We start from the raw sequence: 18,492 nt of genomic DNA, 5'->3' as shown, positions 1-18,492 counted from the left end.
TCATTATGGCCTGGGTGGCTCAGCCTGTTTTTTGCACTGAGCCATTATGCTTGAGCCTTGCTCGATTTGTGGTGTGGGTTCAGGTCCTCTCCGATTTTTTGCTTGTGGGTTTCAATCTGGCATCCAGTGGGGGAGTTGTATTTCATTTGCCCATGGGTTGCCTTTGGGCTCCTTTCTTCCTTGGGCTTTTTGCGCTTTGGGTTGTGGGCGCGTGGCTCTTGGTCCTCTGTCTATTCAGAACTCTCGGTCGGGGTTCCGTGTCTGTCATTCTCTTCTGGCTCCCCTTTCTGTGGTTCCTGCCAATTGTGACTGGTCCGTCGTTGGCCAGTCTTCACGTTTTCCAGGATCGATGATCCTGTTGGTTCCGTCCTGTGGTGTAGTTCCTCCGATGGAGTGGTCATGTTGGCTCTCTTCTTTCTGCTTCTGGGCGGTTTGGGGCATCCCCATTTCCTTGGGCATCTGCTGCCGGGTAGCTTTGTTCTCAGTGGTGGCGGTGCCGCTCCCCTCCTTGGCTGTCGCTGATGTGCCTCTGGCAGTGGAGTTCTGGGGTGCTCCCCCGTTCTCTTAATGTTCTACTTTCCTTCTAGGCCCTTTCGTGCATCAGGGATCCTTCCGGATTGCTTTACATGGTGCCCCTTTGGTTGATCACTTTTGCAGTTGGTCGTTCCACTGGTCCTGGGGGTTCTTTTGCACACTTTTGGCTTGGTCGTTGTTTTTGTTTTTCATATCTTTTTTCCCTGTGGCTGGCCTGTTCTGCATCTTTCTCTACTGTTTCTGCTTCCTGAGGTCGCTTTTCGGTCTCTTGCCTGCTCCTCACCCATTTTCCAAGGTTTTGGCTGGGGGCTGTTTGGCGGCTTCGGGGGTTCTCTCATGGAGTTGCCGGGCCTGACCAGTGGCTTGGTTTGGGCTTCCGCTCTCAAGGGCAGTCTCTGCTGGTGGTGGAGGCTGCATTTTGCTTGGGCAGTTGGGTTTCGAAATGTTCCTTGCACAGATTTTCCTGGGCCGATTTCAGTTTCTTGGAGGGTAGTTCCCTTTTTAGGGGAATGTTTCTGACTTCCCTGCGGGGTCTTTGGAGAGTTCTCTTGTCCTCACCATTGGCTCCTTCTCTGGGTCAGTCGAGGAGTCCAGGGAGTGTCGACTACCACTTAGGTGGTGGTTCCTGGGGCTCTTTTCCTTTTGTCCCCTTGGGATCTTGCCCTTAGGTTTTCGTATCCCCTTTTGGTTCGGGATTTGGGGTAGTGGTTATTCGTTCTCACCTTGGTGTGGAGGGGTCGGTTCCAGCTCCCTCATTCGTTGTTGGTTTCCACTGTTGCAGGTCTGTGGGGTTGAGGGGCGGCTCCTCGGGGTATTTTGGTGGCCGTGGGCCTCTGGTTGATGTGCTCTGGATTTTCCTCTCTTTTGTGGGAGGTGCCTGGTATTTGGGGGGCAGTCTTGGTGTTTTCCGGCTCCGGTGGTCGGGCGATTCCGCTGTTCTGTCCTTGGTCTGTGGTGGTGCTCTTTGGATGTTCAGGGGTGCGTGTGCGCCCCTCATCCTCCTTTGCAGTCCCTGCTTTGTACCTTGGGATTGCTGCCACTTCTGGCATGGGGTCTGTTTCCTTATGCCAGCTGGTTGTGTCGCTGTCTGCCCTGCTGTGTACTGGCTGCTCTGGCTTGGCCCTTTTGGGATCTTTCCATCTCCTGTTTGGGAGTTCTGTGGCTGGGCCTCTTAGCCTCTCCCCTTTTTTAGGTCTCGCCTGACCCAGCGCATGCGCTGGTCTGGCAAGACATTTTGTGAGGGCTCCAAAAAGTGCTACCAGGCCAGCCTAGAGCTACAGTGCATGTGCGCGGTCGTCGCACTTTACCGCGATTACTTTCACTTTTGCGGCCGCTTTGATGTTTGATCGCGATCACTTTCGCGGCCGCATGGCCGCTTTGATGTTCTCCGTGAGGCTTCAATAGATTGCAGCAGTTAAAACAAGCATTGGCATAGCCAATAGGTCTCGCTTTTGGGACAAGTGTTTAGTTATGCAACTGTTGCATGGCTAAACACTTATAAGGTCCCAAAGGCGAGACCTATTGGCTATGCCAATGCTTGTTTTGCCCTGGTTCCAGGGTTCTTTTTTGTGGGTTATTTTCCCTCTGTCTTGGTTTCATTCCTTTCCCCTTTTCAGGGGGTGCAACTGTTTGCTGGGGTACCTCTGGTGTCTGTTTTTGATGGCCCCTTTTTGTCCTCTTCATTTTTTGCTTCCTCCGATGCTCCTGTTGACTGTTGGGACCGTTGGCAGGTTCCTGGGGTTCTTGTCCCCGCCTTGTTTCTGTGCTGTCTTTCCTCCTTCTATATCCATTGCCTTTGGAGGCTTGGCTCTTGGGCATGTCGCAGTGGAATCTTGGGAGCTCTTCTCTGTTGGTTCCTGGTGTTCAGTGGTTCCATTGGGTTTCTGCTGTTACATCTTCTGCTGCGACAGGGAGATTCTTTTGTGCAGTGTTGTGTGGTACATGGGGTTAATCAGTTGCAGAGGCTCTGGTTAGGCCTCTCACGTTTTTGGTGGCTGTTTTTATTGCTTCAGCCTTTCCCTCTTGGCTCCACTGTGGGCGGCTTTTTTCTGCTTCTCAAGGCTCTGGGTGCTCCTCTAGATGTTTGCCTCTTTGGTGGGCGTTTGTTCTGGGGTCTTGCCTTCCTCGCTCCTTGCTCCAGTTGTTGTTTCGCCCTGGGGCTTGCCTCCTGTTCTTCGGGGTGTTGTTTTTCCCATTTTCCCTTGCGTTGGGCTTGCTGTATCTTCTCGCTAGCTTTTTGTTGGCTGTCCTTTGGCTCAGGGGAATTCAGGCCTTTCATGGTGTCCTGTCCCGCTCTCCGACTTTTGCCTGGTTGGTTGGCTCATTTCTTGGGTCCGACCTTGGTACTTCCGGTTGTTTGGCAGTCTTTTCCGACAGGAGCCTCTTCCTGTTTTTCGTGGTGGGGATGTTGGTCAGGTACTCTCATCCTTGGTTGTGAAGCTGTCTCTCCTGTCCTGCTGCACGCTTTGTTTTAGTTTTTCTCCTATTCTTCTTCGTGGGCCCCAGTTGCCCATTTTCCTCTTGGTGAGAGGGCGTGGCTGGTTTTTGTCAGTCTTTGGGGTTCTTTGGGTCTGGCTCCTCCTGTCTGGGTTCGGTGGTACTCTCTGTGCTCTGATTCCCCTTCCTGGCCGGTCCTGCAGGCGTTTTCTCTCCTGCGGGTCTGTTGGACAGCCTCTTGGATGTTGCCTCGCTGTTTGTTCAGCGTTTTCGGATGGGGGTGTTGCATGCTTACATAGCTACTTTTGCTTTGGGTTTTTGGGTCTGCAGCTCTTTCCTGAGCTTGTTCTCGCAGTGGGCTTCCCTGCTATGTCAAGCTTGCTTTTTAGTTTCGGGCTTGTTAAGTCCTCATATTGTAATGACTGGGACAAGGAGGACCTATGAGGGGGTAATGTCCCATTACTTACTGGTAATCTTCAGTAACCCGATTAAAGTCCTCCTCGTCCCAGTCATGTCCCCTCCATCCCTCTTTTGTTGTGCCTGGTCTTGCATGCATGGAGGCGGGTGGGAGGGGCCTTTATTCTATTGAAAAAAAAATACTAGCCTGTTAGAGTGCCTGTCGGGAGGCAGGACCACCTCATATTGTAATGGCTGGGACGAGGAGGTCCTTAATCGGGGTAATGAGGATTAGCAGTAAGTAATGGGACATTAGCTCCTTGCATAGGGCATTCTGCTCTAGAGATCCAATTTGCTTTTTTCCAAGAGGCACCGACACCGAAAGTACAGCACCATACACAAGTACCAAAAGGTGGTAATGATGGTGCACATTTGGCTATATTTGGTTTAAATTTTGAGTATTCAAAACGTAAATGATTTAATGCCACTTCCAACAACCCCGCTACCCGCTCCTCAAATTCCATGCTGGTGATTTTCTATGGTGCACACGCCAGTCCTCAGAGTCATTATTTGAACAGAAAATTGAATGTGTGCTCAGTGATTGCAAGGCAAAGGACCAACTGATATCAGACTTCGCTGAATCTTTGAGATGCCAGCAGTGATACAGAATGAGTTATGCACTCTGAGCAGCACACAGGGGTGCTAGGAGAGACTGCAAGACTGGCAATCTTCCCTCTCCAGAGTTCAAAGAAAGCCTTGATCCCACCCTTGTGATCTCACGTCACCTTGCTGTGTTAAGAATCACTCTGGTTCTTAACTAAACTCCATAAGAAGCTGTTGGTCTCTCCTGAGTTCCAGACTATACGTGCAGGCCTTAGACTGCATCATCCCGTGTGTGCCTGAGATGTCAGCTTCCTGGGCTAGGAGGCCGGTCACTAGAGGGCAGATCCAGTACAATGCTCTGCAGACCAGTGCCAGGAGCCGCCCACCTCAGCTGATATTCTGTTAACAACCGAACCAGGAACTAAAGGGCTGTGCACAAAGAGCACGAATATTGAAAAATAAACTCAAACAGAACAGAACCAGTCCACTCCAATGGTACTGCATCATTACATTTCGATCCAACATCCATTTTAAGAGTAACAAATATGCGACACTGACATGCTGTGTTGTAGCGGCCAGGCTACTTCTGGCACGCATAGTGTGACACGCTATTGCCCCCCTCTAACGCCCCTGTGTGTCTCTGTGGTCATTAAAGCTTGCGATGCCCAGGCGGGGATGTAGATGAATAATAATGCACCTCTAAAGCATTTCATGAACACTGCAATTAAACTGCATATGCTCCAATTAAACTATTTCTTAGGCAAACTACTACAACTATAGCCCAATCAAATGCTGTACGTCTGGCAACCAACATGTGGGGGGGGAGCTTAAGCCCCTTTCTGTAGCACTCCTGAAAGCTTGATCACATAAGGTCAAGCAACAGCTGCCCTGTGAATACAGACCTAACAATCAGGAGGAAAAAAAGAGATGGATGGTGAAAGAGACTAATCAAGAGGGCTAGGAGAGAGACCGATACGGGGGTACCGATCAATGCAGAATTTGGCGGCAAGAGAAATATTGACAGAAAAAAAAATACAAAAGAAGAAAACAGTCTTAACAGGAGGAAAGAAAGAAAGGAAAGACAAGGGACTGAGACACACATGTTGGCAAAGGCAACAGGACTGGCATTTTAGTAGGTATTGCAAAAAGAACAGATGATGGACGGAAAGCTGAACAAATTAAACATTCACCCCCAGTCACAGATCTGGTTTAAATTCATTGTTTTTCTCATTGTCACGCCATTGCAGTTTGGGCCCAGCCATATGCAAACCAGTGTTGACCGTGGTCCCCATGGGAACAGTCCAGTCCGAACTGCCACGCCAGGTCCTCCCTGGACTGGAAACAAGTTTTTGATTTGTTCTGCATTCCATCCATCATTTGTGCAGGATTTTTTACCCTGAGTGGTTGGTTATACCCAGACGTGGATCTCTTGCTCCTTGTACCACTGGATTCAAGCCAGCCTGGCTGATGAGGGGTGTGATGCCCCGAAACCGGTCCCAGGAGGCCTGTTTACGGTCCAGGAAGGACCTAGCATGGCGGTTCGGGTTGTACTGTTTCCATGAGGAGCAGGGTCAAGACTGATTTACATATGGCTGGGTTCAAACGGGGATGGCATAGTGAGCAAAAGATCAATGGATTTAACCCAGAGCTCTTGACTGGGGGGGGTGAATGCTTGATTTGTTCAGCATTCCGTCAATCATTTGTTTGCGCAGCATTTTAGTAAGTAAAGCATGGGTTTGTGTATGTGAGAAAGTGGTTCAGGGTCTAAGGATGGTGAATTTCAGCTAGAATGGATGAATGGAAGAAAGGAGGAATGTACACATTCGAAAGGACAGTAGGATGGAAAAGTGCTTAACAGGGGTTAAATCCATTTTTACAAGAGGGTAGGTACTGCCATAAGCAACCTTTTAGAAAGTTAGTGATACATTTTAAAGTAAAATGTGTCTACTGTATTACACTCCAGTACATCAAAGCCAAAAGCTGTGACTACCATTTTTCTGTGCATCTCAAACTGTTCCACGTTTCAATTATTTAATCTGGCTGTACGACATGTCATGTAAGATGAAAAGAAAAATAAACATTTTGGGTTCATATGTACAAGCACAACATCTTTTCTCAAGCCACATCTATAAAGTCTGGAGCCTCCACAGTTTCAATCCTCAAAACTCATCTAAGCAGATATGCCATCCAGGAGTTCTCCCTCTCTTGTGATTGAGCTTTGGTTTGTGATGACAGAAAAATGAACTGCCCCTCCGTAGCACATCTGGCAGAAGAACGCCAAAGGAAGTGTACAGATTCAACTGATTTATTCCTCAACAGTTTGCAAAATCAGAAAGGTTATTGGATTGTTTAGTACTTACATGAATAGAGCACATTTCAAGCCAAGTTTTTGGATGGGTCTATTGGGGCGTGGGGGGGGGGGGGGGGGGGGAGGCATATCCCGGATAAATCATACCCCGGTAATGAATGGTCCTCACAAAAATATAACTTTTAAATGGAAATTGGAGGATTGGGTAGGTCCCCTTGATGACTCTGAATGGTGGGAAGCCTGGACGGCACCGTGAGATTGCCATATCCTCTCTCCTCAGACTGATCCAGTTTTACTACCTACATGTGACTTATTTAATCCCCATCGCCTATACCATGCAGGCAAAATCTCTCACCTGCTTTTGCAGTAATTGCCCAGACGTGGACTTCTTCCATGTGGCCTGGCAGTATCCTAAAATTACTAGATACTGGGGGACAGATTGAGGGGCTTCTGACAGGTCCTGGTGCAGCCGGTAGAACTATCAGTGAACGTGGCCTTGCTGGGAATACTAGATTAATTTGCCAGTGCCTGAGAAGAATGCAGCTTGGTGTGATTGGCCACAATGATAGCACACACAAAAAAAGAGACATAGCAGGCAAATTGGAATCCCCAGAGCCTCCCACTGGCGGAATGGCAAGCAGGGCTGGACTGGTGTGCAAGGCAAGAGGGACCCATCTACAGGGCTAGGGGATACCTTCAGAAACACATCAGGATATGGGGGAACATGGTGTACTTTCACGGGTTGGGCTTTATGTAATTGATTGGAAGAAGATGAGATGAAGTCCAGAGTGGTGCCGATACGGTTGAAGATATGCAATAACTTACTGTTTTGTTTAGCCATGTCTTTGAGCATTTGAGAGCTCAGGGTGGTTAAATAGCCCTTAATGTCTAGTCATGTAACTGTGATAAAATAATTTCCCCTATTTAAACATGCTTTGTGCTGGTCAGACCTTTCTGGCACATTCAATTTCACATGACCTGATCAGGTGTACAGAACATCAGACAAGCAGAGGGGTCATGATTACAACAGAAACTGTGAATGCTTACGGCAAGACAATACAACTACTTACCACCCCTACACGTGGACGTCCTATAACCAAGCTATACTCTGCATTTCAAGCAGAGACCCACAGAGACTTGAATAATCCCTGGATAGGTGGAACGCGGTATTGAATACACTCCTCACCACGGAGGAATGGGTGTTCTGCGGCACACTCACGAGTATGCTCACCCCAAACTGCAACCTACACATTATCCACTTTAAGTCCCTACAACAAATGGATTACACCCAGATACACTAAATACATTTGGGCTTTAGGACAAGGCCCGGTGTGTGTACTGTGGGTATGCACAAGCAGATTTTTTACATATGGCTTGGGCTTGCCAAATGATTCGCCTGTTCGGGACTGGGGTCACGAATGCTTTGGAGACCATGGTCTCTGACACCATTCCTAATACTCCCAAATTATGTTTACTAGGTCTTGTGAAGCAACTGAAGCCAACTAATTGAAGGTTCGTAGTGACAGCCTTACTTCTTGCTAAACGGAGAGAAGCAATGGAATGGGGGAGTAAATAGGCCTCCAAACTGCAACACTGGGATGAAGACATGGTGTATTGTAAAACACAATTAGAGGTGTATGAGTAAGAACTACCTGTGACTTCACGCTCCAAAGATATATGGCATCCATTTATTGTCCATTCATTGTCCATGACTAACACTCAGGAATGTGCTGGTGACCTTTAATTTATGCACTGAAATTTTAATGGCAGGGAGGGACTCTATTCAAACTGCTGTAACTAGAACTGTCTTATCAACTTGCGGAGATTTGTGCTGTGCGCTCTGATGTAATGTACATGTCGATATTGAAATATACTGCATCGATGTTACATCTGGAAAAATCTATTTTTAAAAACATCATTTTTTTCTTTTTCTCCTTTACAGGTTCAGTCAAGACTTGAGTGGGTAGCAGCGGTAAAACATCGCAGTAACCCGTATTGCTCATAAAACAGGCCTTTGTAAATGCTTGCAAAGATGATGTGTGATAGTGAAATGATAAGCATAACTGCATCTCTGAAAATAAATACATTAAAAAAGACAATACTAGTTAATGCCCGATTGGAATAGAGATATGGTGGGTAGCTCTCTTTGGTCCACAATATGAGGAGTAGAGAGGTAATTTTTTTTGGGGGGGTGAGTTTAAATATCGGCCTAGGAATGATTCACTGCACAGCTCATGGTATTCTTGCTGCATGGAGACACTGCTCTCCACTGTACCCAAGCAGTGGCCCACATTCCTATTGTAGTATTGATCCAAGAAGTACTCTGCCACTTGATCCTGCTTTACGGCACAATGATCTGTATTCTTGTACTTATATTGCAAGAACTACACACACTTCTCTAACAGCACACCCATGTCATATCCTGCATCATTACTATTCCACCTCAATTATCCATGCATGACACTGCCAATATCCATAGATCCAGACTTGCAACACTTCCTGCTGCAGCAGATTTGAGACTCTGCCACTGCATCAGACTATAAGCCGGAGTATCCTACACTATTGCGAACAGAGCCCCACACACGCTTTTGCAGACTCGATTCACATGTGCTCAATAGCCCTGCACCTTCCCTTATTGTAGCACAGAGAGGGCGAACTTGCAACATTCCTGTGGAGACCAAAGCATGCTTGGTACACCATTAAAGCACTGGAATATTTCAGGCATGCCCAACCAGAGCCTTTGGACTTTTAGCTAATTTCATGTGAAAATTGTGTTAAAAAAATGCACCATTTGACACAATTTTTTCAACCTTTTTCCTGGAGGGAGAACCCCAAGTCCCTCAACATCACTCTTGATCAACTGATGCTTCTTGGATTTGCTAGTTCCAGTCTGGACCAGGTGTTACACCCATCTTACAGAGATCAACATTCACCACTGCAGTAAGGGCAGACATCTGCAAATATAAGTGAGAATCAGCCATGCAACGGGCGAATGCTCACCACATAAAACCATGCTGCATTACAGAACCCATTGCCTATTCCTGTAGGGCACGGAGACTATGGCAGGACACTTTGCCCATTGCGTAATACATGCTAGTCATTGACACTGTGCATGCTGGGCAAGAATTACGCGACCATGTCAAACGAGCAGCGCTGACTAGACACTGAAAGACCTGCTTCTCCCAGCATCAGCACTTGCAACGCTACATGGAAGCGACCAAGCAAAACAATGTCACTTGCCACAGTGCGCGACTCTTCCTACAGCTTATGAAAGTCAATGCAGGACCAGATCTTACTTGCTACAATGGATTTCCATGGTCTAATGACATTTTTTGCACACCAGGCAAGGTTTAGAAACCAGGTCATTTTCACCAACGTAATGCAAGCTCATTGTTTTAGCACCCCAAACCACCTACTTCAACGCCCTGTGGGTATTGCTGCGTCCAAAACAAACTGTAAAGAATGCCGTGAACGAGAGACATTTAAGATCAGATCTGAGTCTGTCACGCGTTTAGTGTGTCAAAGTAAGAACGAAGGGGTCGGTTTCAAGAAAGAAGGAAGATGGTTCCTTTTAAAAGATAGAGTGCTCTGCCTAGACACGGGTTGTAGGTTTAAAAGAAGTAACTTTTTTGTCCAGGAGTTGAGGCAGTAACTTTTTTTGTCCAAAGCAGGCTCAGTTTCAGGCTAAAGCACCCGCAAAATCCTGCAGCGCATGCGCGGCCGAGTACCTGCGCTCTGGCAGTTTATTACGTTTATTGCGGCTACTCACCTCGTAGTGCTTCATCTCTGCAGCCGCCGCCTCGCGGAAACTACGTCACGACCGAATCCGTTGCTACCTCCCTCGCAAACACTACTATTAGTTGAGCAACACTGGGCAGACAGGAAGGGCGAAAAGCTGTCTGCACCTCAAAGACACGAACCAAGAGCGATATGGGAGTTGCTCATTACAATCAACCAATCAGAGCGCTGCGACAAGCTTCCCCATGGAAACGAGGCCTTCCGATGCCTACTTTGCCAATCAGAAATGTCCTTTTAGTGAAATGACGGACAAATAAACCAATAATGGCGAACACGGTCGGAAGTGCAATGTAGCCAATGAAATGAATAGAAGTGAAGATGAGTAGTGACAGTCCTTGCTCCAATTAGAGTGCAGCCTTCGATACAAGGCCTTCGTTTCCCTCCAATAGGAAGATGATTGTATTCTCCTCCCTTGCACCTGTCTAGTTATTTGGAGACTGCCTGACTCTTCAGAATACCTTCTTATTTTGAGGTTGACAGAGGGGCGGGGAGAGCTTTTTCCTCCCTGGTTGTAACCTTCATGCCTTCCAGGTACCATTGGAGCTCGCGTAATGTTACCCGTGGGACTTGTGCTCTGGCTTTTGTGAGTTCTGTTGCTTTATGTGCTCTCTTTTTCATGTTAAAAACTTCCATTTGCATGCTGGGAGCTGGAGTCCTCTGTCCTTGGGGTAGCTGCTTCGATTGATTCTATAACAGGACCAGACTGTCTGATTATGCTTCACTCTCTTTACTGATTTTTCACAGCGGCAAGTCAAAAACAACAACTCCCCTGAGCAGTGCTTAATGTGAGCCAGTGGTTTATGGTGCTCAGCACGAGCGCCAGTTAAGGCTACATTAATTTATAGGGAAATTAAGTGATTTGCCCAGAATCACAGGATGTTGAGGGCGACACCGAGACTCGAACCTGGTTCACCAGCTCTGAAGTGGGCAACTCTGGCCATTACACCACATCCACCGGTCAGTGGCGTAACGAAACTTGAGCCCCCCCCCCCCCCTGCAGAATACATAGAGCCCCCCCCCCCCCACCACGGTCTAGACCCAGTCAGGAGCTCTCAAGCCAGGGGCCTGCTGCCCATGCACAGTGCCGGTGGGGGCAACTAGAGCTCGGGGCCCCCCACATATGTCGATAAGTTTCTGCATTGCCTCCAACCAAAAGGGGTAAAAGGAATTTGTCAGGACTTGGAGCACTGGATATTGTGAATCTGACCAGCAATAAGTCATGTTAGTGCTTACATCTTAGATAGTGTTTCCTTTAAGCCTGGCCAGTCTATTTATGTCAAGTACAAATGCCTGGAAATAGGTTACTCCATTTATCGGAATCAACAGGTTGCCTAAATGTGTCTGGCTTGATCTTTGTCAGAATAGGAGAAGTTTGGTTTGTGCCTGTCGGCAAAATATGAACGTTTTCCTTTAGTCCTCCCCTTCACTGGATGTCTGAAATGAATACATGTTCATGGGTGAGTTCAGCACAACCAAGACAATAACAACCTAACCCACCCAAGGGATCAGCACCCCCAAAAATATAATTTAAAATCTACACAGAGCCTCAATTGAATCTACTTTTAAATCAAAATATTGGCTTCCACACGTGTACTGACAATGCACAGCTCGCTTTCTAAATAGGAAGAGACCCAACAAAAGACTCAGACACTCTTAATGGTGATCTTTTGATCCCCAAACATTTAATGGGTGCCGATTGGTATAGCCTCAGTGGTGACTAATATTGTTACCAGACCCCCCCCTTATAAAACTCACAAAAGTGTAGTCCCACATAACATTCCACAGCAGCACCAATTGTGGTCCTGATAAAGCCATGGAAACTCTCAAATCCTTACTAAAAACAAGGCAAACAAGAGTAAGCATAATGTAGCAGTGTACCCAACACAACCACAAACCATCTCCACGGGAAACTGCAAGCTTTATAATAAAGGTAGCGGAAGCCAAACTTGTGTGGGTAATCATTTGGCAAATGATAAATCGTGAAAACATTCTTTACATGGCTTGCCAAAAAAAATGTATCCAAATCATTCCGAATACCACTAGGAGCTCTGAATTTGCTCATACCACTCCAGTTCTTATGAAGGTCCTCTGACTTTAAGATGAAACAAATAAAAACATGTTATCAAGTTTCAGAAGAGCCTATACTTGCATCCCCATTTAAAAAAAAATCCAAAAAGGTAAAAATACATTCTACTACAACATATGACAAAACATCACGTTAGCAGTCCAACAGACAGGGAAATCTCTACAATGTGACAGAGAAGCAATATGTGGAAAAATGCTCTCTAAAATAATTCAAATCAGTTTTACTGTAAGAAATAGGTCTAATCTGTTTATTATGAGAAGCTATGAAAAATTGACTAGGGATATCAGGGCCACTGGAATTATGGGACAGGAGAGGGCCAAATTATGTGGCACAGCTGAGTACATTTTGCAGCAAGAAAAGGCAAATTATGTGACATAATGTGGCACATTTTGTAATAGTATTACTTCATTATTTCATCATTTTTAAACTTGGTAACACTGTATGGTCTTTGATTGCATTTCATTAGTACCAGTTTAGCACCCAAATATAGCATCAGTTCAGTTTTGTAAAGAGCCTTCCACTGCGCAGCAACGCACAAGGCTGCATTTTAGCACTTTTTTAACCGTTTCAGCTAGAAATAAAAAATGTTTTTGTTAAAATCGGCAGATTACGTGGGCAGATGATAGATTATGTGGCAAATGTGGCAATTCAATAATTATGCTAAAATCGCTGCAGCTGCACAATCGCATAATTCCACTGGCCCTGGATATAATGTAAAATTTCTATTACACTGCAAAAAACCCAGCAGAGAGGTATTTTGTTACTCAGAATCCATCACAGTACCACAGTACACTCATATTGCCTCTCGAGATCAGCTTTTGCAATAAAGGTGGTCTCAAAGAAATAGAAGAATGTAATTGGTGTGGCCTTTTACCTATAGCTTTTATAATAGGGTCCTGCAATTAAAGGTCACGTTTTTCTCCATAACAAAAACATATCACTTATAATTCCATACATAGATTATGTGGATCAAAATCAAATATTCCTCTTGGTTATATGGAGCATTGAATGAATTCAGAAACGTTAATTAGGGCATGAAAAGAATGTTGCCTTTTAAAACATGAAAACTTGAGTTAGCAAAAGAAGAGATGGTGAACACGTCTATTTCAGAAGCTTGACCTGAAAAGGAGAAGTGATTCCAAAGGGCTGCAGTGCATGCAATCAGAAGCTTGCCTGTGGGACGAAAAAAGTGAAGGCAGCCTCATGATCTGGCCTGTGCACTGAAGCACAATGAGAGAGTAGAGGGTGTTCTGTATCCTGAACGGACACTTCCACCAGTGGAACGGGAAGTAAAAAACAGCAGAAGCCCTCACTGAGCGGGCATCTGCTGATTATAAACACAAGCATGGATTTAACTACATCTGAATTGCAGCAAGCCACAGGTCACATCCCCAGATCAGCTAAAGTGAAAGTAGCTCACAGTGTGCACACACACACACACACACACACACCGGAGTGTCAAAAACAGAATGTATAGGTTCGGCATGAGCAACTTCTGATTCTTCTCCAGCTCCGGAAGCATTCAGAATAATGCCCAAAGTTACCTAAACCAGACCGCGGGGGCCCGAGCACATTTTAGTCGCCGGATGGAAAAATAAATTACTAATGTTAATCACATCACAGGCTCCTTCCTGATCCATTCCCACCTTTGAAACAGCTGGAGATATGCTCCTGGCAAGCACAGGAGTTATCTTTCTGGACCTGGGGCCCGGCCCGCTCCGGATTTAATACAGAGCGCTCAGACCTGAGTACGCTGCTGAGGGGGCCCCCTGCAGCTCGGGGGGGCCCCCGCACCGCGGGGGATGCGGGGGCCTGTGTTACATCCCTGCCATCGGTTCTGTTTTAGGCAGCACTAACAGGAGAAATGGGCTGGTGCATGCTGCCTCTTAACACGAGCCCCGGCACTTATGTTTTTTTAAACTAATTAATCACTGCCCAATAGTGCATAAAGATGTCATAACACATGTGACCTCAATAACCAATAGCAAGGTGTAGTATTTAATGGCATATCACCCTCTCATTGTCCTCTTTCTTTGCTGCTTGCAGCAGGGAGGGAGGAGGAAGAGGAATATAAAATAGAAGCAGGGAATTCTGGGCAGTTCCCACTTTTAGGTGGAGAGTAGCTCCTGTATAGAGCACACTACAACACTAGCGGCACTCTAAATTTTCTCACCTGAAATGTCTGCTTTTTACCACTCCAGGCACAGTAATAGCTTTTGTTAGACCTGTCAGCCCTTTGGGTGGTCCCTCCTCATCATTATTTATTTTGTCCCACTTTAGCCTCAAACCCTGTTTGAATTTTTCCTTTTTGGGAACCACCAGACTTTTTAGTGTTGCTGCAGATTCAGGGAGCCATTTTACCTACCCCTGAAACTTCTGTCTGAGGGCCTGAAGCACAAAATGGTGGCCACCTGTGACATCACCAGCATCCACTGGAACCTACTAGCACCTTCCAGAACATTCCAGAACCCTGTGACAGTTGGAGGCGGTTTAGAATGTTGGGAAGCTAAGAGAGAGAGTTGGCAGTTGGAGCTGGCAGTTGGCACCTGACTGGTGAGGAGTGAGCAGCAAAAACGTGAAGGAGGAAGGAGTGAAGCAGCAGGGGTGGAAACTTGTGCCTGGAGTGGGGTCCATAAACCTACCCTTGATACTAGTCCCTACTGACGGAGCCCAGCCTAGAGCCCTGTGTGGGAAGAAGTCAGAAAAACCATCCTGAGGACCTGGACAGCCGGAACAGGCCTTAGAAACAAGAGAACAGCAAGATCCTGACCTGGAAGCTGGTTTCCCTGAAGTCTGACGTCGAGTAGCCTAAGACCTGGAGCCCGAGGTGGAGAAGCGGCGCTGACTGGAAAAGCAGACGTCGTACCCGGAGCCGCCAGAGGTCGAGAGAGGGCGCCGTCAGAGGTCGTGAGGAATACCAGAGGTCGAGGAGGAAGTCACCCGAGGTCGAGTGAGCGGCGTCATCGGAGGAGTGAAGTCTGCCCTCCGGAGTCGTCGGAGACCGAGGTGAAGTGTAACGGAGGTCGGGAGTGAGGATCGCACTCCGGAGTCGCCGGAACCTGTGGGAATCGTGCCGGAGGTCGGGAGTGAGGATCGCACTCCGGAGTCGCCGGAAATCTAAGGAGAGGAGCACCGGAGGTCGGGAGTGAGGATCGCACTCCGGAGCCGCCGGAAGTCGACATCGAGGCAAGGCCGGCCGACGTCATCGAATCCGAGGTCGCCATCGGACCGGAGCCGCCCGAAGTCGACATCGAGTAAAGACTGCCCGACGCCATCGAATCGGAGGTCGAGATCGAGCCGAGGCCGCCGACATCGAGACCGGAGCCGCCTACCGGCGTCGTCAAAGAACTGACATTGTGCCGAGGCCGCCGACGTCGATCTGGAACCGCCTCACGGCATCGACACGACTCCAGCGGCGTCGGAGCATCAGAAAAAGGGCAGTAAGTGGAGTAGAGGGCGCCTAAGGCCCTGTGGAGACCTGAGAGACTGCTCTAAGGGGCTAGGGAGGTGCTGGAACCAACCTGACTGTGCCAGGGGTGAACTGGGACTAATCTAGAGAGGTTGTGTGGAGAGAGAGAGCCAGGACTCTGGTATTTCCCCCTTTATCTACCTCAGTTTAGGCCTCAGCCTTGACCAAGCCAGGGAGTAGACACCCCCAAGCCTTCCACATCCCCACAAGCTGTGCCTGGGCCGAATCAGCCCTTAGGAATTCAAAAGTGATCTGATTCCATGAGTGTCACTGTCAGCTTTTAAGTATTTATTAGGGGCATTGTATTTATTGTATTTAACCTATTTATTGTTCCACTGTATTTATTGGTCCACAGTATTTATTGATGCACAATATTTATTGGTTACAGTATTTATTGCCTCAGAATATTTAATTGCCTGTCTGTATTGCACTTTTATTTATGCCGTCAGTATTTATGATCACCCCTATTTATTGAATCATTAAGCCAGTATTTATTTGTCCTGCACTTTCTAAAAAGTTTGTATATTGTGATTGTTATTTATTTTCTCCAATCAGCAACTAAGAGAAGAAGCAGATAAAGAAAGATATTTTCATAATTTTTACGGTGTAGAGTCGTTTTTGGAACGGATGCACGCATGGTTATTGTTTGGGTATGTTGTATGCTTAGCACGGAGCCTGATTCCTGACCACTCGAGCCAAGCTACCACAGTATGTTCGGAAGACCACCACCACCCCTTCTAGTGTGGGAGTGGGGTTTTCCAACATAAATTGGTGTTCAGTGGTGGGATAGAGCTGTGCCTACGCATACTCAACAATAACTGTGGGTAGTCCATAGGCCTACACGGGGAGTTTTCTCAAGAGCGGCCTTCTTAATTGTGGGTTTTTGTTTTTTCCAAATTTACTCTGGTGGTGGGAGGAGGTATTATTAAAGGTACCCCCCTGCATAGTTACTGCACAAAACCTGTCCTCTAACCTGAGTGGGCGAGATGGAGTTTGTACTAGAAAATCTAGAAACGTACACTGTGGCCCAACTCAGGGAGTTTTGCCAGCGGGAGGGGGTGTACTGTCCCCCAGGAGCAAAGAAGGGTGCACTCCAAACCAGCTTAAGGGCTTGGGGGGAGGCACGCCGAGAAAGCAAGGCTGAGGAGGAAGACAGGGATGGAGAGCCTGACCCTGAGGGGGCTGAGATGTACCAACCTGAGGTGGGGAACCTGTCAGCAGGGCCCAGAACCATTTCTAGGAAGGGCAGCAGTGCCTCTAGCGGTGGCTTGTCTGAAGTGGAGCTAACAGACCGGAGGGAGAAAAGACAGCTCACATGGGACTTAGCAAGGCTGGAAAAGGAGAAGGAGGAGCAGAGGATGGCCCATGAATTACGACTGAAAGAAATAGATCTTCAGATCTTGAGAATCGGGGCACAACCTGTTCCTAATGGTGGCAGCCAAACCCAAGAGATCACCAGGGAACCTAAACCATACCTGCCAAAGGACATAGTAGCTAGCTATGGTGTGGGCGACGATATCGCCAAGTGGCTAGCGGCCTATGAGGTCTCACTGAGGGCCCATGGGGTTCCAGAGAAGTACTGGGGAGGGGGATTGTACAAGTACATGCCTCCAGCTGGTAGGGATGCTTTATTGGCCCTCGAAGAGGATGGGCAGACCCACTACCCCACCATGAAACTGGCGCTCATCAGAAAGTTTGGACTAACACCTGAAAAGTACAGACAGAAGTTCAGGGGTAGTCACAAACTGGGCACGCAGAATTGGGTGGACTTCCTGGACTATGCGAAGAAGGCAATGGAAGGTTGGATTCAGGGCAGTGAAGTGAGGAACTACGAGGGGTTGTTTGACCTGGTACTGAAGGAACACCTGCTCGAGAAATGTTTCCCTGAACTGCGGCAACACCTGGTGGATAGCAAGCTGACCAGTCCCCGGAAGCTTGCTGAGGAGGCGGACATTTGGGCTAGTACCCGGGTGTCCACAAGGGGGACTGGAGGGGATACTCAAAAGGCCGGACAGGGCGCCCCCCAGAAGAAAGAGGGAGGGGAAAAGAAAAAGGAGTTCTCCAAAGGCCCCCAAAATAACTTCCAAGGGAAGGGAACAGGATTCACCCCTAAGGCTAACCCGCCCAGAAACCCTAATCCTGGCCAGAGTCAGCAGCCAAGGGTTGTCCATTGCTATGAGTGCGGTGGCGTTGGACACTATAAAGGAGATCCGAAGTGCTTGAAACGACCACCCCCTCCCACTGGAGGAAAGACCCCCGGAGTAGCTAGTGTAGTGCTCGGGGAGGAGATGCCCTTAACTAAGGGAAGGGAGTGGGCGGGTGTCACTTTAGTGTCCCTGGGAGAACGGGAGATGGTTCCTAAGATCCAGGTGCCCGCAAATACCGCAAAGTATGGGCAATGGGTCACCATCAACGGCCAAAGAGGGGAGGCTCTGAGAGACACAGGAGCCAGTATGACTATGGTGCGTAGCCAACTGGTGTCTCCAGAGCAGGTAATTCCCGATGTACTCCACCCAGCCGCGATGGCTGACGGCAGAACAGGCCACTATCCAGTGGCCGAGGTTCCCTTTGAATGGGGGGGGTTGCAGGTTCACTTCGAGTTGCCGTAAGCCCTGCCGTGCCAGTCGATTGTCTGCTGGGGAATGACATGGAGCACAACGCTTGGAAGGAGGTGGAATACCGGACTCACACCGAGATGCTGGGTACACCTGATTGGGCCTGTGTTAGCACAAGGTCCGCGACTACCCGAAGAGGGAGTTCATTTCGGCTGGAGCCTGGAACAAAGGCCCAGCCAGCTGCCAGTCAAGGGAAGAACCGAGGACAGGAGGAGCCTGCCTCGGCGTCCCCACCCCGTAGGACGGA

General features: G+C 47.9%; 1 protein-coding gene and 1 long non-coding RNA gene across 3 annotated transcripts in view; one reads left to right on the top strand and one right to left on the bottom strand.

Annotated features, from left to right (window-relative positions):
* The window catches only part of LOC146856246 (very-long-chain enoyl-CoA reductase), a 246,298-nt gene extending 236,073 nt beyond the window's left edge, over positions 1 to 10,225 (bottom strand). Inside the window, exon 1 of the mRNA XM_085654315.1 lies at positions 10,047 to 10,225. Within this exon, the coding sequence (XP_085510441.1) occupies positions 10,047 to 10,061 (15 nt within the window). The 5' untranslated portion in view covers positions 10,062 to 10,225. The remainder of the gene's footprint in view (positions 1 to 10,046) is intronic.
* LOC146856245 (uncharacterized) overlaps positions 1 to 18,492 on the top strand; it is a 109,836-nt gene that overhangs the window by 65,577 nt on the left and 25,767 nt on the right. The window contains exon 3 of one of the 2 annotated variants that reach the window (XR_014981448.1): positions 8,220 to 8,365. The exons of the other annotated variant lie outside the window; for it this stretch is intronic. This is a non-coding gene — a long non-coding RNA (uncharacterized LOC146856245). Of the gene's footprint in view, positions 1 to 8,219; positions 8,366 to 18,492 lie in introns of those variants that run through there. 2 annotated transcript variants of the gene reach the window in all.

The sequence above is a fragment of the Triturus cristatus genome, chromosome 4_1, assembly GCF_964204655.1.
Source record: "Triturus cristatus chromosome 4_1, aTriCri1.1, whole genome shotgun sequence".
NCBI classification, from domain to species: domain Eukaryota; kingdom Metazoa; phylum Chordata; class Amphibia; order Caudata; family Salamandridae; genus Triturus; species Triturus cristatus.
The sequence above is the reverse complement of the archived record's forward strand: the minus strand, read 5'-3'. Positions and strand labels throughout refer to the sequence as shown.